The 22998-nt window shown below is 37.6% G+C and overlaps 1 protein-coding gene across 1 annotated transcript in view; it reads right to left on the bottom strand.

The window, feature by feature from the left end:
- Window positions 1-214: 214 nt before the first annotated feature.
- The window catches only part of vstm2b (V-set and transmembrane domain containing 2B), a 47681-nt gene continuing 24897 nt past the window's right edge, over window positions 215-22998 (bottom strand). The window contains exon 5 of the mRNA XM_055231683.1: window positions 215-2297. Coding sequence (XP_055087658.1) covers window positions 2209-2297 — 89 coding nt within the window. The 3' untranslated portion in view covers window positions 215-2208. The remainder of the gene's footprint in view (window positions 2298-22998) is intronic.

Here is a 22998-nt window from a genome sequence, read left to right on the forward strand (position 1 = left end):
ATGTGGTTGTGGGCGGAGTTTAGGTGTTTAGTTCCACTTTAAAAAAACGTCAGGCATGGCTTTGATGAGGGAACGTTTTAATATAATAGAAAGCTAAAAAAAAAATGTGCATAATACCCCCTTTTTAAAAAGCCTAGACTTATAAGAAAGACACAGATACACTCGTGCCACCTTTTCAAATCTACCTTTTATTACAAAAACAATAAACCTTCATCTGAACCGCAGCTGGCGAGATACCAATAAATCTATTTGTCTGGTAGAAATGAAATGTCTTCACTTTGATCACCATCGATTTAATAAAAATAAACATCATTGGAGGTGATAAACAACAACAATGGTCAGGTGTGCCTTATCTTAATCAAAATAGATCAGCTTATTCAGTGTTTACATGATGGAACACAGCCATGAGACAAATGTGTTGGCTCCGTGGAGTGGACAGACGACAGTGGAACAATAGTGGATACTTCACTAATTAATTTATGGCAAAAGATATTCACTTGTTGCCAATTATAATGTTTTTAATCAGGGCAGAAGCTTAACCAATACTGTAGGCCTATTCTCAGAGCAACATTGTGTAACTCTTTTTATATGAAAATAAGTTAAATGATAGGACATAAAGTTTTTTTTCAAAATTGCACACTTTGAGTTACATACTGAAGTTTTTAAGTGGCAATCGGATTGTTTTTTAATATATATCAAGGAATCATGCAAATGACTTTGAGGCTATACATTTTAAAAGTAAAGGGTTACAAAATGTTGCGCTCAGTAAAGACAAAAACATAATTTATTAGTAAGATGAAATCGACTCCATATCAGAATAGGCAATTGTAATTTAGAGGATTAAAACATATGCATATTTAATGTAGAGGAGCATTTCAACTGTAGTGCTACACATTAAGACTTGCTCAGAAAGTGCGGACCACCACCAAGGCATCAGGTCTCTCTTATAGATACAATATAGCCCTGTATGGATGCAATGTTAAACTCGCAATGGCACATTTTTAGATCTGAATTTTCCTCTATAGTTCATATTAATTTTTTCCCTTATGAATGTATTTATAATTGGAAATAATATATATAAATGTACGTCTAATTTATTGTATGCCCGATGACCCATCCAGATACTGCCAGCCACGTTACCACAACTGAAGTGAGCAATGTGGGTAAAGTGTAAAGCTAGTCCAACGACTGTCTAGCTAGCCTAACGTCCGTATGGCAAGTTTGGACCTGAATCTCTGACTGTTACACTGGTGGAATAACACCCAACCCACTATTCCATTGCGACTCATTAGATAACTTTATTTCTTCTTTAAACTGCAATGCCACAGTGACCACATGCTGAAAGTTTAGTATCAGTTGACCTAACATTTTGTATACAAATATTTTTTTCAGCCTTGGAAAAACACCATATTGAATAAATGTTTCCATCTGTGCACTATTGACCAGCTCTCCCTTCCTGTTGAAATGTGTCCAATTAAACTTCACTCTTTCATCACCAATCTTTATTTTTGCTCAAGCCTCTTCACACTTCCCACATGCAGCCCCACTATTCTTCCACTGTCGTTTTCATCTACGGGGTGGACAAAAAGTACATTAGACCAACACAGCCTGAATAATTTCACCTCCGTATAATGCGAATGTTCCAAAACCTCCTCTCCGTTAAAAGCAAAAACATAACACTGAGATCACACTTTATTTTTTTTCTCATAAAACAGATGTCTCGAACCAACCGAAGGGCTCACATTATTAAAGTGACTGGTGTTGGTTAAAAGCAGGATTCACAGTGGAGATGCTTTCGAAAAAAAAACAAACATGGCGGTGACCTAGTAATATGAGGAGGGCCATGCGTGAAGCCGGTGCTATGCAGAGTAGAGGCAGCGCTCCGCCTGGCCAATGTGCATCCCGTAATCCTGCTTTTTTTTTTTGTATTCTTTCTCCCAAAACGTCCGCACGAGCTCCTATAGAGTCCAAAAAGTCAGTGTTCAATCTTTATTTAAGTCCATTCGATAATTTTCAAACTCTCTTGAAGTTTCGGGTGCCGGTTGCATCGCCGTCACTCCCTGCGGTGATGTGTGGCGAGTATATAAGATGTGAAACCCGATCCCCCTGACCCCACCGGCTGCTCGTTTGGCATTTTGGTTTTTTGAGAGAGTGAGAGAGTGGTAGTCGGGCGGGTAGGTTGTCGGTTGAATTTTGGTTGAAATGTCTTCAGTGGGCCAACAGGAACGGGAGCAGGTTATGCAGGAACAGGAGGGTGATGCACAGCAGGGGGTCCATCGAGCTCAGGATGCTGCAGCCTGAAGGGAACACAAGACGAGAATACATTAGAGAAGGGAATGGGATAATATAATGGTTTCAAAGCATAAATTCCGCCCTATTCCTGCCTCCGGTCACCGTATCAACCAATGAACTATACATGAAGCAAATTATACAAACATACCACCATTTCCAGAGCTTAGATGACAATTTTGTATTTACAGTGTTACACCATGTTACGTTTTATCGTTTTAAAGTGCTACATGCTCCCTTCAGAGTGCCATCAGCGAACTACAGCACATCACATCAACTTTGTGAAGTTCTAATGTATTGTTTTGTATCCTGAAGTATATTTATGAAACCTGGCTGTGGGAGTATGGGTGATGTGGGCTTGTCGGCTAAACATGAGGTTCGATTAGGGACCGGGAGAGATTGCCAGATTTCTCAAATGTATGGATAACATTTTAAACCTTTTGAAACATGGCAAAAAGCTTCAAAAAGTAAATTCTGGCTTTGCAAATGCCATATGCTACACACTTCACTGTGATGTGTACCTGGCACACACTCAAAGCCATGGCATAAACTGACCAACAGAAGGGCGAGATTAGTGCCTTTGTTTGAGCGCACAGCTGCGTTAAACAGAAAAGCACTGAATCACACTATGACAATCTCAAAAAAGCAATGTGTCACAGGGATCAGATTCAGACCCAGCCCTAAACCAACCCTCTCCTAATCTCCAGCAGCGAAACCATTAGTGACCTCAACCTCTCCATTCATCCTCTTTATCACTACAGTTTGGGCTCTAGGTTGGAATTGTTGTTTCATTTCCTTTCCATAACCACATCACCGACACTCTTTCAGTCAGCGTTATTTAAGTTGGCTCCAACTGTGTCGTTTTAGAGTGCACGTAACTCTGTTTTGTCTCTCCTGGTTGAAGCACTAATGACCTACTAACAAAACTATAGATAACTGGTAAATAAATATTCAGCGTGCCGCTATATAGTACTTCAATAACTTCTTGGATTTCTTACAAGCAATTCTAAACATCGGAGGAAATTGGGCATGGGGTGATGAGTTGAATTAAAAAAAATTGTATAGTGATCCAAAGTAATCAATATTTTTGGTATTGAAAATCAGATACTAACCAATACTAGACCTAGTACTGAAAAAAGTCAGAATCAGGATAGAAATGAACCTTTCCTGAATATCTTTGGAATGATCTTGAGCTGCATCAAAGCAAGTGTAAGACACATAGGTTCTATAGTGATCCATCTGCATTATGTGGATAGAACACTACATTGAAATATAAAAGAAAGTACTACGTTTAAATGTTGAAAATCACATCGTATTGTCTAAATAGTGTTTTTGTTATTATCATTGTATCGGAATCAGAGTTTCTATTCCTTAGTACTGAAATGAAGTTTGAAATTTAAGTATCGTGACAATACAAATTTCTATGATTTTTCTTTATCTTAGAGTCTACACATTAAACCGTACTGCAAACGTCGAAGTGCAGCAGAACAAGAGTGTACGCCACGGTTAGCAAACATCTGACTGACACTACAGTTAAGTTCCGCAGACAGGTCATTCATGTATACATTAAACAACACGAGAGAGAATCACTCCCTGACGAACCTCATTACTGACTCAAGGTGTCAGAGGAAGACTCCCCTCATTTTACCTGCATGGTCTACTGAGTGTACCAAAATATGAAGCACGATGAGGTAACTAGGGACCCTATGTTTGGCTAGTTTGGCATAGTTGAGCTCTGGCTATGATGCTGAAGTGTTTGTACCATGGCCATGTTTAAAACTGGTGGGCAGAAGTGTACAAATAGAGTCCGTCTGGCGGGTAGAAGTGTAATAATAATAATAGGGTCTGTCTGTTTTGAATAACTTAAGAAAGACAGCTAGCCAAAGCTATAGGCAAATAATTAGTCATGCTATTAAGGTTGCCTGCTTTGTCTCTGATCACAGGAACAAGTAGAGCTGATAGGAAGGACTCTGGCAGAACACCATGTATCATAAAACCTGTGAAGCAATTTGCCAGTAAGGGGTACAACCTTCTGCTTGCAAATTTTAGGTGTTCAGATGTAATATTATCAATGCTACATGACTTTGAGTACTGCATCAAAAACTTCTTGTGGTGTTACTATTATCCCATTATTGATTTCTATGGGACCAACAGTAGCTTTTTTTTTCCCTTTATATTGTTATGACCCAGCTCTGCCAGGGTTAGGGAAGTAACAAAAACCAAGATGTTAAAATGGTATAAATAAAGTTGTAATTTAATAAACAGGATTGCAAAAGGCGAATTAACAAAAGCGGGATAAAATAGTTGTGAAAATGTATAAACAAAAGAACCTAAACTAGGAAAGCAAAACTAACAGGTTGGCAGAGAGCAAGGGTCTCAAAAAAAAAAAAAAAAAAAAAATCATCATGAGTGACAAAATAAAGGACACATAACAATGCCAAACCACAAGTCACATAAACCTACAAATAGAACCAAGTGACAAAATAACACAAAGTTAGACACAGAGACAAATGAGTGACTAACGAACTAAACGAGACACAGACAAAATGGCAGACTGGTCACAAAGGCCAGCAGCCCCGAGTGGGTGTGTTGAATCTCCTTAAATAGGGAAGGCGGCTGCAGGTGAGACACAGAATTGGCCAGGTGTGAAAACAGTCCTCCAACCCGCAGCGAGGGCTCACACAGCCAGGATTGCATGGGGAAAAGGGGATTCAATCACACACATAAAACGTAGCACAGATACAAAAAAAAAAAGAAAAAAGCAGGCCTGGGGCTGTAACAATACAATTAAACAAATCTCTATAGAATTTCTGCCATAACTGATAAATATTGTGTGAGCCACTCTATCCATCAATAATAGAAAAGTGAGTAGTTCTACAATTATTCATCATTCTTTCCACAAGTCAGATATTTTGCCAGTGATTCTGCTCTCAGTTGCTTTCATTTTTCCTTACATACCTGAGTGCATATTTGAACTTGCCATTAGCATGTTTCTTGCATTCAAACAGCTTTACATGCAGTGTGGCGTCCGCATGTGCCTTCTTCTACATGTCTATTCCACCACGCTTTACCACTGTCAGAGCATGTTCTGTGTTGACAAGGTTTCCCAGAGCTAATTAAGGCTTACAGAATTTTATTGCACAACAAACATAATAGGACACAGAGCTCCTGATTTGTACAGTTGACGTCACAACATAATATAGCATTTCTAGGCATATCTATATGTTTAAGATTTGAGTGTGTCCTCTGAGTATATGCATGAATCTCCTCACAGGTAAGATTAGACCAGTCCACTCTCTCATCATAACCAGCTGTTCTAACAAAAGTTACTTTAGGGGCATTGTCCAGATTGCAATTAACAACAAATAGCAGGTGATGAAATGTGGCTAAGTCATATCTGATCTGCATGTTGGCAACAGAAGCATGTGCATCAGTAGTACATATACAGTGATCAAGCTCACATATGTAAAACTGTCTTTAGCACTAGGCCATTTTCAGCACAAAAATATTTTAAATGATTTGCAAAAAGATTCTACAAAGTCGGCATTCATATCCACAACAATAAATATGCATGTGCGGTCAAGGACTTGGATGAATGGCATAATACCAGCAACTCTATTTATATATTCATTCTCATTTTGAGCACATTCGTAAAGAGTATAGACATTCGAGATGATGAACTTGCCATCTCTACTCTTGACTTCAAGCCCTATGGCCCAATCAACCTCCAGTCTCAGTATATTTGTCATGGAGTCATATTTCTTATGTAACTCAGCCTGTTATTCTACCTGTGAAAAATTTTGTGTTAAGACCAGTGGTAGACTCCTCTGCTCCATTAAATTTTTTTGTGTACACTATTAAGCTTTTCAAGGTCCTGTTGAGCCAAAAAGCTCATCACGTTTTTAAAAATGTGTCCACTACGGTACGATGGGTTATGTCTCCTTCACTGTATCCAACGCGCAACCCATGAGCATTACAGGGAACAACGGCAAAGGACATGGTGTTGATATGACAATAGGCCCATTGACCTGCATTCTCCCAGCCCTACGTGCCACATAATCACAGAGCACAAACGGCCCTACTTGCCACACTTCACAATCACACATGCAGGAGACATCATTGCTCTCTACAGTGACCTGACGTTATTGTCCTACACACTGCAGTCTTGTTAGGTTTATCCACCAAATAATCACTCAACATGCTTCTAATGTGTGGTCAAAGTGTGCAGCAAACACTCTCACCAATTTTAGTTCAGTTACAGACCTGACAGTGCTAACGGTACTTGTCCTAGTTATGCCCATCTTCCTTCACTCTTTCACGGGAGCACACCTTGTCAGGTTAGCAGCAGCCATGGGCACATGCTTCAAATGCTGACCCTCCTTGACGGCAGTGGACCACTCTCTGGTCTGGGTTTCAGCGGCCTGGCAATTTCATCAACATGTTGCGTCTCCATAAAGACGCATTAACGTCACCCTCTCGCGTAGTGCACAATCCCTGTGTCCAAACTGAGCTCCCTCAAATGCTGATACTTGTTGTTCGATGCTTTCTGCAGTCTTATACAGGTTTTTACTTACTTACATGCCTTCCTCATAGTCGAAAGCGCCGGGCCAAGTTGCTCCAGCCTGGTTAGCAGCACGGAGGCATCAATATTGCCAGATTCAACCAGCAGCAGATTGTCCAAGCAGTGTGAAACAAACCAGGGGATGTTTTCACCAGCTTCACTAACCAATTTCAAACATGTCTTGATAATGTTAATGTCCTTTTGTGCCCCTTCATACACAATATTACGCAGGACCATTTTAGGGCAAACTTCAAAAAGGATTCTTTTAAAGTCCTCAATTCATGAGAAATTTCATGTAGCCAGCATTATGATTTCATCCTGCGCCAGAGTGCGCATTTTGACAACCAGAAAATTTAAAAGTTCATCCTCAACAATCACCATGCCACAAAAAGTTTCGTAAATCTCATATTTTTCGAGTCGGCGAGCACCGCCACCGTCACTGCAAACTGATGGCTCTGCCATCACTCAGGTACTCCTCTCCGCCATCACTCAGGTCACCCTGACAATTTATATATTTTTGTGTCATAGAAGCATAGGCTATGATAAGAATGTTCTGCTTTTACACCAGATGTCCACCATGGGCGACAGTAACTCATCGGGTAGAGTGTTTGTCCACTGATCCAGTTGGCGGTTCAAATCCCGCTCTCGACATAAACATCATTGGTTGAGCAGTCAGATCCACTGACCCACAGGTTGGTGGTGCGATTCCAGCCCTCACATATGAATGCTGTCGTTGTGTCCTTGGGCAAGACACTTAACCCACCTCACCCCCAGTGTCTGTGTACACTGGTGTATGAATGTGTGCGTGAATGATTGAGTGGTTCTATAATGTAAAACGCTTTGAGTGCCTTGAAGGTGGAAAAGCGCTATATAAAAATGTGACCATTTACCATGCCGTTTGTGGGCAGTGTGCTTAACCAACTAAGACATTGTCACAGACTCTGGAACATTGAATATTCCTTAGTTGAATAATGGATGGTAGATTATTAGCTTTTTGTTGTTTGTCTAGTATTAAAAACAAAAAATAAGTCTAAAATCATTTCACAATTTGCTTCTTAATTTTCAAATATGGCATTTAAAAATAACAGTTTGTGCTTTATAATGACTCTCTAATGACTAAAACTACTGCTTTAAATGCTATTTTCAAATGTCAAAGCTTTTTCAAAAAAATAAATAATAATAAATAAATAAATAAATAAAATAAAATCATTTATGCAGTTCAGTGATATCAGACCCAAAACGTGTAGCCCACTTGAATAAGGTGTAAATACAGATCTATGTCGGGTGCAGGAAGGTGCTGTATTTGGCTTTTGTATCTGGGTAAACATAGCTGAGGGGTTTAGCGCGTCAGGCTTTGTAAATTGGACAACCCCGTTCACATCTGGTCACCTCAGCACACCTGCTCCTCGCACACACAAATCCTCTCTGCTGCGCTTTGGGAATAAATAAACTGGAGACAGTAACACGCAATCTCATTAAACTGTCCCTGGGACAAATTTATACAGTACAAATCTCAAAACAAAACACATGTACAACGTTCCAAATCTAACAAGTCTTATTGCAGGTCAGTTGACACCATTGGAAATCATCCAATGTGGATTTTTTTTTTTTTTTTTTTAGCAGATACTGGATTGTTTCTCATCTTTTCACAAAATTAAGCCTTTAAAATCTATAATACAGACAAAATTTTGATATACAGTGAGGTTACAAATTAACTTATAATGTATTTATCTGGGATGTAGTCAGCTGAAAAAGACAAATCTGATGCACTTACGACAAACTAGTAACGACACATGGAACCACAGTGACTGGGGCAGTACAGAAGAAATACTGCTCCCAAATATGGGCTAAATTTTCAACACTGGACCAATATTAAAATCTGGGGAAATCCTCTGATATTGCAGATAACCAATATACCATCCCTAAACACCATATACATACTGAACACACATATATCTTATATTTATGGCTCCACATTATGTGAAAAAAAACAACTTTTCAATATAGTGTAACATGTGTATGCAACGTGTTTGGTAATATTTTGCAGATGCTTTTTCTTACTGCATCAGAAAGAGCTGGTGTAGTAAAAATTATTCTTTGACATGTAAACATGTTTAAAATGACCAGTTTACTCGTAAAGAAGTAAATTAAAAAAGAGGTATTAATTGTTAACACAATAACATTTAGATCACCATGTTAGCTTTTAATTTTTAAAAATGCTAATAACACATAAGTTTCATTTTCATTTCTGACTCTGAGCATCACTTAAGCCACTGCCCCTCAGGGCTTAAGAGTGCGACCAAATGGGGCGCACATGCACCTAAAACTGGTGCACCTGATCCTCATCACATCACCTCTTATGTTCTCTCTCCACATTATAAACATCAATAAAAGAATATGGAAAACAATTAAATGTTTTAATTGACAACTTAAAGCAGTAATTCACTCGCTCTCCTGTCCCCTCACATCTACTGATGAGGCTGCCATTGGGCAAGGTGAAAAAAGACAGCAAAAGATGTCAAAGATCAACAATTGAAATTAAATGGTTTCACTTTAAAGTGAATTGTAAACTCAAAAGCGCAGACCTCTCACTGTGACTAGTTTTTAAAGTCAGTATTTATTTAATAGCTTATTAAATAAACTCATAGGCTGATAGTGTTTATATTTATTTGACCAAATAAACTACTTTGAGTAAATAAAATTAGTAATTTGTGAAATTAGTTTATACTCCATACAGAAAACACAGTATGAATTGTATATCTGGGTAACAGTAATTGACCAAGTTATACATTTAGCCTTGATAAGTATTGGGTTTTAGTGCACCCAAATCATGTTCTGGTGCACCCAAATGAAAAGCTTAGATGCAATGGTGCACCCAACTCAAATAGTTAGTCTGGAGCCCTGTTCCCCCTTCACGTTACAATCAGCATGCATTTCGCTAATGAAACTACTGCACATCGCATCAGGAAAATTGTTATGCAGGAGCATGGATGGCGTAGGCTTGTGGGCTGAACATTGGACAGAATGGTTCTGCTAAACACAAGGAGGGTTTGAATGTGGGGCCCAGGAGATATCGCTAAATTATTTAAACACTCATGGATATAAAACCTCTTCAGTCATGTTTCTGATGAGGTGACATTGCATAATACCGCCTTTTAAAGCTTTAAAACCATGTTATAAAGTTTATTACATATTTAGTTCACTTCACATTTGGTTGTGTCCTTTTCAAGAGCTCAGCCTAATGTCATAAGGACGGCGCCCTCACTCACATCAGGCTATTCTCAACACATTCAGTGCTATATGCCTTTAAATAATATGCATGTCTTGCTACCATTGTATTATCAACCCTATTTCTTCTGTCAAATGAACACACAAATAAGGTACAATTTCTTTTACTTGTGTCCATACATTATAAATAATTTAAAGTGATGGTATGTAACTTTCTGGACGGTCAACTGCATAATTCCATGGAAATGGAAAGTTAAGACCATACTTTGGAAGATTCTCCACAGAGATGGATCAATTTTATACAGTACTCTGGAATATTATAGCCAAAAGAACATTTCCATGGAAACAAGCAGGAGGTGGCCCTGCTCCAGGCTAAATAAGAGACTACTTTAAGATAAATGCCTGCTATGGAAACATGCTTTTTGTCAGTGCAATAAAAACATCCATAATGTGTAAACATGCTTTTTATTTCAGACTGTTTTGTGTAAAAAAAAAAAAAACAAACAAAAAAACATACTGAGGCTTTGAGTGACAAACCATAAAATGCCATGTTGGACATACCAAATGTCCAACATCGCTTGAATAATGTATCACCCCCTTTTTCACATATGTACAAATGGGCAATGTGAGCTGGAGCTTTATACTTTTTGATACTTGGTGCACTTTTGAGACACTGCTTTGTGTCTCATTTTGCTGCAATGACAGTTTACACCAGTCAGAAGTCAGAACATATCAGTATCTTCAGTAAGAAGTCAGGACATATCAGTATCTTCAGGCAGAAGTCAAGATATATCAGTATCTTGCGCTGGCAAAAACGAGGTGGACTAATTTTGCCCTTTAAGAGTCATGTAGAAGATGTCCTCCTTGCGTCATGTTCCTTCTTTCCTTCATTGCAATGTTCCCCGTCTGGAACATGTTACAATGTTAAAGTAAAACATTTGGTGAGGTGCATCATGTGTTGATGTTCATGTTCATAATAATAATGCAGCTAAAGTGTCATTTCAACATGCTTCAATTCCAACTGTTGCCACCAGAGGGTGTCTGGCAACTTGTATAAGAATTCAAATAAGTGAACTGATGCATAGAGGAGCTGCTTCAAAGGAAAAGGTTGTGTAATATCACTATTATAAATCTTTATAAAACCTAGAATAATGAAAAACAAGTTTTCTTTAAAGGTGCACTATGTAACTTTGTCGGTGTAGGATCCACCACCTGCTTGTTTCAATGTAGATGTTATTGCTTTGCCTGGAATGTTTCACAATATAGCATTCATGTTCTCACCACTTTATCTCCATGGAAAAAAGCTGATGTTACAAGGCCAGTTTCCCTTCACTATGGATATGTAACTCACAGGTAGAATACATGCAAACTCATCAGTAAACCTTTAAAAATACATATTATACAAAAATGCCTTTTTTGAGCTTTTAACCATGTTAGAATATTGTTCCCTCTTTAAAAACATACCTGGAGTTGTATTTCACATCATTCATGCTGGTTTCAGTAATCCTCCGTAAAAAGTCCACTACTGTTTGAATTTCCCCAGGATTGTGATGTCATAGATAGAAACCCTGTTCAGTTTTTAAGTCCGTAAATCATCTCCAGACTCGATATAAGTATACTTTAGTAGTGAACACAATTTGATGGCAAACTGCACCAGATAAACACTGAGGCTGCATTTGCTTTATAATTAAGCATTATTTTAAGTTCTAAATCATATAATTCCAACACAAAGGTATTCAAAAAATAATGCATAATATTTGTTCTTTAACTGTTACTGAAAGACAATCAATCCAGATATGCTACCAGTTGGTTTTTGCTTGCACTTAGGAAAATCCCTGTCCACTGACGCAGATGGCGAGTTAAGTTAATGAATAAGTCTGAAAGTGAGAAGATGACGTATCTGAGAACGTTATGTGGCACTTTGAACAACTGCATTCCTCCTGTCCTCGTCTAATGAACTAAAAGCCCTAGAAGGAGAACATGTTAGCGGCGCATTCACTGGTGGCCTTGTTTATGCTAATGCTCTCTCTCTCGCTCACATTCACCGAAACAACCCCAGTCATTACTTTACGGCACCCGCAGCATCCTTAAGCAGTTTGGGTGCCGCAGCATTCTCACTTCTCCGACTCTGCCTTCTCTCATGCCTCTTTTGTATGCTTGGATGTGCACAAGTCAAGTATATTTCACGCTTCAGGGACATAAATTGTTGGGGCAAAAATAGACCTCGGCATCTATAACATGAGAGGGGTGGGGAGGAGAGCGGCACGTGTGAAGTAAACAATATTCAGGCGGTGGCAAATGGCACCCGGGAATGAAAATGTCTTGGGTCTATAGTATATTGGGTTATTTGGAAGCCTGCTGTTATCGCTGACATTAGGAGAGGGCAATAAAGGAGTTGGACTGCTTACAGACGCATGAGGGGTGAATAGGTTAAGACAGCAGTAGGTGGCTAACGTATTAAGATTATGTGCCTGTTCTGAAATGCAGTACACTTTGGTCCTACTATAGTCAAACTGAAAATGACCTCTTCACAGACAATATATATAAAAAAAAGTCTGCTCAACTTTATTTGAAGAGGAGGTGATATTTTAAATTGACTTTTTGGAGCTTTCTGCTATGTTATAATGTATATAATGTACGCTCAGTCAATAAGTCTACTAAGCATGGAACGATATTAAAATTTGGTGTCTCAATTATCAAGTCAAATAATTACTGTATAGCATGATAATCATTAAAATAGCTGAAAGTTTAAAAATGTCATGACATTAAATAATTATCATTTTAATATTATCAATAGGTTCCATATTTAAACGACTGTTACAGATTTGTACTTTGTTATAAGTGAAAACAACAGTGATCTAGAAGAGATCATCAGAGCAGTTTTTTTCTGCACATTCTGTTCATTTAAGGGTGATTATTTTAGTTTTTTGTAAATTATCATGATTATATAAAATGTCCCACAAATTATTATTGTCTTCCCTTTTTAATCTAACGTCTACGTCACCCACGCTCCTGCCTGGCAATTTTTCATATACAAAAGCGTGAAATAAAACAATACACTACAACTTCACAAACCTGATGCGATGTGCAGTAGTTTCATTAAGGGGATGCGCACTGTTTCTGTTGTGATAGCACTTTTATTGTTTTGAAAATGCTATACTCGCCAAAAAATGACAATGAAAGGTAATATGGAGATTTAAATATTTGGTTTTAACAAATGAATACACTGTGGAAGTGTAATACCCCCTCTTTAACGATAATAATGATTTATTTTAATTGTTGCTCAGTTTCAAGGATGAAATATCTGTTTGAGCTTACTCATAATAATCCATTGGTTTTAGAAAGCTGTATTTCAGACTGCCCCTACATGGGTGGTAAACTACTTCTGAAGTCACAGCCGCCTTGACGGAAGCGAGGGTGTCAACCTGTGCCAACGGCCCCTCAGACCACCATCAATCACTCACTGGCAAAATTCATATACAGACAAGATGGGTGAAGAGTCTTGCCCAAGTATACAACATCAATATGTACAAGTTGAGCTGAGAGTAAACGGTCAACCTTGGGGTTAGGAGTGAATGTGCGAACTACAGAAGCACTGCCACCCCAAAGTTATAACAATTACAACAGTTACAGTTACAATTAGTTACAGACAATGAAAGAAAGGGAACTAGCTCATAGGGAGTAGAGTAGTAGGCAGAATATTTTGAGGCTGGAATAGCAATACACATACACAATTCTATACCAAGTAAATGGTGTTCATGTGTTTAATAGGTTTACAAAAAGCTTTAACAACAGGTTTATACAAGTTGTAAATAGTGGAACACAAAGTAAACTTGTGCAATATGTTGTCAAGCAACTTTCCTTTCAGCAGTAAATTTGCAAACATACAATGCTTCGTTAGGTTTTTATTAAGGAGTCAGTATTTGGTTGAGTGATCATTTGACTCTTACTATCACTGTTGATTATCTCTGATGTATATTTAGTCTATCATTTGCTTTTTAATTAGATGCCCACAATGCTTTATCTACCAGTGGCTGTTTGTTTTATGCTTTGTGTTCACCAGACTTTGAAGGTTGATTCACAGGTTCTGCATCAAAGAACAGTGGTGTGCTTTTAGTGGCTAAATATCTGCAATTCTCTATCTGCATGTCCATTGTTCATTATTCGTAACAATAAAAGTGGATGCTGGGAGTAAAATTATTTGTTCCCAAATGACAGACATGTAATTGCGGAGTAGCCGGCAAATTGTACCAAGTTTCATTAATTCATACAGTGATGATTAGGCACATTTGGACAATCAGCTCTTTCACTACATTGGCAAAAGAGGAATTCAATGAAGCCGGCCAATTTAAGAAAAGAATGTGACCACACAGCAACCAGCATGCCAATATACTCAAATTGAATATAGAAATTTGAATAGAATAGAATAGCAGAGCTGCTAAACCCTTTAAATGAACTGTATGTAACCTGTGCACACAACTAAACAACTGCAGATAAAGGTCAAATACACATTTTCTCCATTCTCAGTATAGGGACAGGCCATGCCTCATGTAAAAACTCAGAACCTCCATAATCCACTCACTGAGCTGCAGAGGCTGCACTAGCACTGATTAATAACTGTCTGCAGGTGTTGGGGTTTAGGTAATATTAATTTAAATCAGTTGTTTTAGATTTAAACTGACTGGATTTCAGCATTGAAAATGGAAATCCAAACGAGACACAGGTGAGGCTTCTTCTGAGTTCTGATTGGATAATCATCTCAATTTCTCTATTATTGACCGATTGCCCTTTTTATTTTAATGTAGTAAAGGTAATAATTCAAGTCCTTCAAATCAAGCCAACTGAAATAAGAAGGCTTCACCTCCACCTTTGGTCTGCCTGTGATATGTTGTCACCAGAAGCTAGTTTTAGAATATACCAAGATGGAAGAAGAGCACAGCCATTCATGTTCACTGGTTTCCCAAGTCCCTTGTGCATGTATTGCTTTGTTGCTACCCATTTGCACACACTGGAAAAACGAACCAGCTAAGGGACAAAATAAATGCAGCGGACTTAACAGAGGGCATGGGCCAATCCTCTGACTGACGATGGCAACACAGTCTTTATAATCTAATGCTAGCATCACAGAGAGTGACCAAGGATAACCTAATATGTGTTAAGTTATGCTCCTGGCTGATGCAGTGGTGGCTTATATATTATGCTTACTTGGTAAAAAGGTACATTCCTGGAATGGCATTCAAAGCACTGGCTCCATCCCTTTTGAAAAGACTGCATTTCCTTTTGATGAATACATCCATTTTCCACAAATGCAGACAAACAATGGCGGCAGCTCCAACATCAGAGTGGGATAAATAAGTATTTAACCCAATCCAGGAGAAATGATCTGCATGTGCTGCCATGTCAGACAGCTTCAAATGGGCTCATTTACTGTATTTCCTCTCCTGTGTCCCGTGTAATGAGTTTAATTTCCCCCGGGAAGGCTTGAATGAAAAATGCAATCTCATTTACCATTAGCACATTAGCATGAAGGGGCTTTAAGACCTTTCCCAGTGAGCAGTATATAACATGAGAGAGCTTTTATTAAATTCACCTGGTTGCTGAAGAAAAGTTGGCATTTAATATGCTTACATACTTGTTAAGCCATAATGAAGAAGTAAATGAAAATAATTTCAAAATTGACATTGAAAAGTAGAATTACACATTATACACTGTTAATCCTTTACTTGCAGAAACATAAGCAAGGGCCTTTTACAGCAACCTTGCACTTTTTAAATATCAGAAGCTGTATCTAAAAGTGATAAACACTTTCAGATTATTTCTTCTATAACAGATCAAAGAGATGTCAGAGCCATCAGCCAGTCAAGCGAGTAGACATATTATGCTAAATTGACTTCTGTGAGATTTTACCCATGGAATGTGGTTCTTGTTGTTTGTTTGGAGAAGTATTTTCATGGATGTATTTAAGTAATTCCTTTTAGTAGTTGTCTCCTTTTAGACAGATGTAAATTCTAGGGTTCTCTCATTAAAGGTGCTGAGAAACTATTCAGGTGGAGGGTCCGTCACCTGTTTGTCTCCAGGGAGATTTAATTATTTTTCCAGGAATGTTCAACTCCATGGCATGGAACTAATTCAAGCACGTGTCTTGATCTATTCCATATGTGTAAAAAAGAGCCATGTGAGTTACTATATGACAAAACATAAAATATAACAAAGAAACTCAAATTTTCTACCCAACTCTGTACTTGTGTGGCTAATAGTGTTGACACTACACTGAAATATACTCTATTATGATGCCAAGAAATAGAGTCGATACTCAAAACCGATTCCAATACCACAATGATAATAAACACACTCTTTCTTCAGACAATAAAATGTGAAATAAAATAGAGCAGAATGTGATTTTCAATTGCAGTAATTTCTTTTATATTACCAGGTGGTCTTGTATATCTGTAATCCCTCAGTCGTCCAGGGGTCAGTGTGGTCTTATACCTGCTCTGATACAGCTCAAGATCATTCTAAAGCTTTTCTGGAAAGGTTCATTTCTGTCCAGTGAATGTGACTTTTGTTTTAGAATTGATACCTGCTCAATGAGTATCAAGATTTGATATTAGTTTTAGTATCGATTAGTATCTTATACTTCTGAAACCCCAGGAGCAATCACACTGGTTCAGCATTCACCACTTCACATAAATGTTAATAAATGCTAAAAAATGCTGAAAAGTTAGTGTTTACCCATTTTTAAATTAAAACATGACACCAAATTTAGAAGGAACAACAGGAGGTAATTTACAATCATTATCACAAGACTGAAAACTATGGTGTGAGGATTTTTTGTTGTAGCATATTTATAGAAAACAGAAGTCACATGGTATGTTTTAGAGTTTGTGTATTAATACTTTGCAGTATTCCCTAAGGGGTGCTAACTGAATGCTCTGCTCTGTCTGAAGCTCTGTTAGTCAAGTTTGCCTTTTAATATGAGCTTTATTTAAACGCCATCTGATTACAAAGAACTGACTCAATAGGAACTACAAAGTACACATAATATTGCAGTCACAAGTTAGCTAGTATTAGCCAACAGTTTTTCAGTCACTCTCACCTTTGATGTCGAACATCAAACGCCTAAATTGCACCATGAATGCTCATATGGGCACAAGCTTCTGAAAATGTGTTGTTTAAACCCATTTTGTATTTTGAGTTTTCTTAAAACTTTTTTGTCTGTATTTGCTTATGTGTGCATTGTGTCGCCAGAGTAACCACTGAAAATTCTGCCACGGACAAGCATGTACGCAGAACCCCCCCCCCTAATATTTAATACAGATTGGGGGCAGCTAAAATGCATATTCAGATTTGTTGTAATATAGCAAGAAATGAGGTCTAGTCACTAATATAAATAATCAGGTTCAACATTTGTAAATTTTCCTTTTCGATACTTCTTATGAAAGTACAATGTAATAAATAGGGAAAACTGACTCTTGCCCCCCATCTGGGATTATGATGACATCGTTCTAGCCCACATGGCAGTTAGTGATACATTGTTGGTTATTTCAATAATTGATTAGTCTTCAATTAAAGTGATTAGTTGTCGCAGCCCTAAAACAACTGATTGCTATCAAGCGACGGTAATGATAAGGTAGACATTATTGAGCCCGTAGGGAAATTGGTTGTCGTATCGTTCAACCTAATAGCTCTGTCCCACTTATCTATGCATCTAACGGCAAGAGGCTGTTTAATTCCAGTCCTTATCCCATCTATACCTATGATCGCAGTCAGTTACCATAGAAACTGACTTTAAACTAACACCTCACATGTGATTGAATGCTGTTTACTCATCGATGTAATAGTGAAAACAATCAAGATGCCATTCTCTCCGAGGCTTTATGTGATGGAGAAGCACACGCTGAAATGTGTAGCAAAGAGATAAAGGAACGCAGCCAGTGGGACCTTACATTTATTTTATCTACAACCGATCTTAAAGTCGTCCATGCTTACATCTTGTCAGGTCAGGATTATTGTAATTCTCTGCGCTCTAGGTTCAGCCAAAATGCCATCTCCAGCCTCCAGACTTTGAAAAAGAAACATAACTCTTTCTCACTTTGGGCAAAAAAATCAATATAAAACTGTCTACAAATAAATTACACGTTTATAGGTCTGCCAGCTGTAATTAAGTCATATAAACCTCCTTCTATAAAAACAGGGGATTTACACCAGTGGTCTCAGCTGTCACACTCTGTTGTGATAAAATATCCTTTAAAGCTCTTTATTGGAAACATAGGAACAGAGCGACTTCATTAAGAGGTAGTGGTGGGGGGTAAGATAAAGTAAAAGATAGGTTTGTTTCTTTGAAAGTTCCTGAAAAAAATAAAAAGTCAAATTCCCGCTCAGGTCAGTGTCAGTAAATGTAATACATTTTGACTAAGGTCTTATATTTTTTATACTGATACATAAACGATACCTCCTTTCCAACATCAATACCTACTAATACCTGTACTCTTTGCAGTAGCTGTGTAAGTCCAAATGTAATGGCCAATATTGTGTAAAATGTAAATAAGCTAATAATAAATAACAGTAATAATAGTTCACTTTTAATCATATAACTACAATTATAATGACGATTGGATCATATTATCCATTGTAACTTTACTAATACCAACTTTTGATACTTCTTATAATATCCACATCCACTCTCAGTCTACAGTGTACATGTACATTTTTTTATTTTTATATTATTTTTCTATTTGATTAATTTACATATTTTTTGTCCCATCATTTTAGTACAGATCCTCGTGCCATTCAACGCTACACAAAGTAGTTCAGCCAAAGCCAAATTAAAATGACTCCATGAAATGCCTGAGTTACTTTTTAAAACATTTAATCGCTTTTGTCAACATTTCTGATGAGAGTAATAATAACTAAATCTGGGCTCGAATAACTGTTCAGTTTTAAAATGTACACAGTTATGTAAAAGACAGATAATGAAACAGGGCTAAGTGGAGTCAAAAAGTTCAAGATGAATTCATATTAGGGATAAGAAGAGGAACATGATGGTAATGAGTCGTGGTAATGTTGGTGTGGATGAACTGAAACACTGAGCTTAGTCGCTGGCCTTGAACCAGATGATGAATGAAATCAATGTACTTTGATTCATTTATAAGCCTATTACATCTTAGGTTGACACAAGACGTACTAAGAACTCTTTGTTAAGGACTATAACAAAAACAAATTTAATATATATGCTTTATGCACTTTGTTACCAGAATCCATTGATCAAATTAAACAATGATTCTAAGAGTAAATTAAAAGTGTTGTTGATCACCAGCAGTCTTTCAAGATGTTCATTTGCACTGACAAAAGATATCCTTTGATTATGCAAGTTTTCATTTTATTGATTTTGTTACAATGTATGACGCAGACAGATCAAATTCTATCTTAGCTAATTTCCATCTGCAGATTTTGAGAGCCTCATAAAATTAGGTGTGCTCTCCTAATAGTGTTGTCACGATACTAAAATTTCATAATCAATTTAAATACTAGGGAAAAGGTTCAATACTCGATACCAATTTTGATACCACCACACAAACCACTTACACAACAGAATGTAATTTTCAGCACAAAATAAGTGTTTTCTTCAAATCACCATGTGTTTCTATACTGGTGTTGATCAAGTTCAAGATTTCTCTAAACCTGAAGAAAGGTCCAATTTTGTCATGTTTATGGGATTTTTTTAGTATTGATACCTGCTCAAATCACTATCTATTTTCGATACTGATTTTAGTATGGATTACTAACAGATTTTTGATACCTTTGAGAACCCTGTCTCTTAATGGTTGTGTTTGGTTCAAAGACAATAATTAAAGGGACATGTGGTTTTCCGCTTGGTAGAAAAAGTAAACAGAAAGTGTTTGTTGACGCTGATGTAACCTGGCATGAAGACCGCACCACTGCCAGATGGGCACACTCTCATTCTCACACTTAGCCTTGGACTTGCACACACTCTCTAATTTGTTAAATGGCAAAAAAAAAAAAACAACAAGAAAAAACAAAAAACTGCATTATCTTACACGCACCATACTTAGACTTTAAATTACCGGTAACTCCAGAACAAAGGATGACTACAGTGAAAAAATATATAAATATGTTTCATCAACCAGCTACACAAACCAACCAAGATTTTCTGTACTGTTTTAAAATGCAATATGTTGGAAAAGGATACACTATCCAACAAAAGACTCTCCTCCAATTTTTCAGTGAGCACAGACAAATCAGTCTGACTTGGGATTTGGAATTGTATTTTAAATCGAAACCTGTGTCCCTCATTTATCAGGACCAGCAGAAAATGTCTTTAGATTTAGGGAGCATGCCAGAAACGTAGCCAACTCTCCCACATTCCTCTGTAATGCCAATTTAGGTTTACTGCAGTGAAGTGAAGTGCTTCCCTCCATATTGTAATTGTAGTGACCATCTTGCACCAAATTCTAAACCAAGCAGTACAATCATTTGTGACTGTAGTCATTGTGCTCTTACATTGTGATTATGTGCTATTCAGTTTAGTAGTAGTTGTTCATGAATAGTGATAGTTTTAATTGTAGTGTGAGGTCCAAGGCTAGCTTGCATATTTAGCCATATTGCCAACACCTTGTTTAGTTATATATTTTGTTAGGCCTTCAACAACTAATCGCCATAATAAAGGCTGCAAAAACAGCACATTACATGTAAAATTTGTTTATTTTTTCTTTCAGAAGTGTATAGATATTTCTGCATTTTTGTGTTCAATATTACAATTCCTTCCCTTAATGTTCAATACTTAAACCTCAACCACAAGCTTTAGATGTTTGTTTCTGACTGATTGCCAAGAAAAATGGCAAATATATTTTGTCAACAGTCATGTCACGATACAAAAATGTCAAACTTACGTTCAATACTAAGGAGTAGACTCAATTCCGATACCACATTTATAATTAAAAGCACTCATCCATTTTCAACATTAAATCATAGTACTTTTTTAATATTACCATGTGGTCTGTGTAATGCCTCAGTCGTGAAGGTCGGTTTCATGGAGGTCCATGGGCGTATATTAGACTAGGTGGTTTTATGCTGCATGAGCACTTGAAGCACGCTGTGGAAATGTTAGAATGTTTTAGTATTGATCAGAATCTGATTTCCAATACTTTTGACAACCCTAGTCAATAGCACACATCTTTGCTAGACAATTATTAATCAATTAATAAAAAAAGAAGTACCAACATAATTTGACCATATTATCATTAGCTGCTGCTCTTAACCTATGGGCAAACTAATCTTTTCTGCCCTTGTGACTGAACCAGTGTAGTATGTCTTGGAGTTGGGAGGCCTCAAACGCACATTGGTGTGGACATGGCGGTGCAGCAGCTGTCAGGGCTCATTCCCACAGGAGCAGACTTTTTTCAAGCCCAGGCCGGCGTCAGTCAGTCTCACTGTCTCACTTTGTCTCTGTAGATTTCGTCTTCCTCCTGCCCTTTTCATAAGCCTCCTCTGCAACTCTCCAAACGCTCGTGGAGCCATGGCAAATTGTGAGAAATAAATGCGGTTTCCAAAAATACACACTCGCAATGCTGCCATTTCTATAGAAGAAAGACAGTATGGTGTATTTTGAGTTAAATTGGGACTTATTTGCCCTTTACTCTGGCTGTAAACGGTGCATTGCATTTGCTTTGTGAAGAGTTCAATAGTGCAGGCTATTTCTGAAGGACACATCACAGTTACAGTAGCGTTTATTTTACTTATGCCCTCTCGGAAAAGATAGTGCTTTTTCTTTTTCTGGATGGGGGCTATCCAGAATAAAATAAGGACCAGTAAATAGAACTGGTTGTAGCTAGAGATGGACTGATGTAGTATCAGTTGGACGATATGTCGAGCAGTTTGCATTTTTAGCATAGTGGCCATTGGTCTTAAATCTCCAGCAGAGGCCATTATTTTGTTTGGCTGACCAGATGTCTAAATATTTATGATGAACAATATATGCATAAAGCTTTATCCCAACGCAGTCCAAAGAGAGCACTGCAAAAATGTGACTACACTGCTCTCCTATCCAGTTTGTAGTAAAACAATGTCGTGAATGACTTTGTACAAAATTATCTGGGAAAAATGATTAAAATCAGCCCTACATATCATCCCTAAAATATTGGCAGAGGTCATTGGTCTCTCTGGATTATAAACAATTGGTATCAGCTAGGGATGCACTGATACCACTTTTCCAAAACGAGTATGAGTACTTCATTTTGAGTACTCGCTGATATCGAGTACCGATATGATACCAGATATTATGTATTACAGGGGTTCGATTATAATAGCAAATCAAATTAATTTCATTTGACTTTTTCATCTTAGAAAACTTATTTGAGAGACTCTTTTAAATTTCTACTGAAATCACTGTAGTTAAGAATAATTCCAACATAATTTATTTAGAGAAGCACCTGGTTTTAATATTTACTACTTCGTCTTCGTCAGACTGCACTCCGCACTAACTGCTAACGAGCCACTTTTAGCATAACAGTGTGGTCTTAATTTTACCACAGCAAGCTCTGAACCCGCTCTATTCAATGCTCTGATATCCTGTGTGGACTATAAAAACCTTTAGAGTCCTAAATATTTCCATAGTTCATGTGATAGTCATATACGATTAAAGCAGAGCTTACTGTGCAGAACAGTTAATGTGCTTCTTTATGGTCACCTCTGCTGCTCACTGCTGGGTGCTCACTGCTCACTGCTCAGAGCGCACTGCTCAGCTGAGAGATGAGTTGTGAGCGTCAAATACAACGCAGCACAGTTAAAGCGCTATCGGCTCTTGGTATTGGCAGCCCTTTGGCGAATACGAGTAATGGCAACTGTTATCGCATCGGTGCATCTGTAGTATCAGCATCGGCCATAAAAAAAATCTTGTCAAT

Source organism: Periophthalmus magnuspinnatus, chromosome 3 (assembly GCF_009829125.3).
Source record: "Periophthalmus magnuspinnatus isolate fPerMag1 chromosome 3, fPerMag1.2.pri, whole genome shotgun sequence".
NCBI classification, from domain to species: domain Eukaryota; kingdom Metazoa; phylum Chordata; class Actinopteri; order Gobiiformes; family Gobiidae; genus Periophthalmus; species Periophthalmus magnuspinnatus.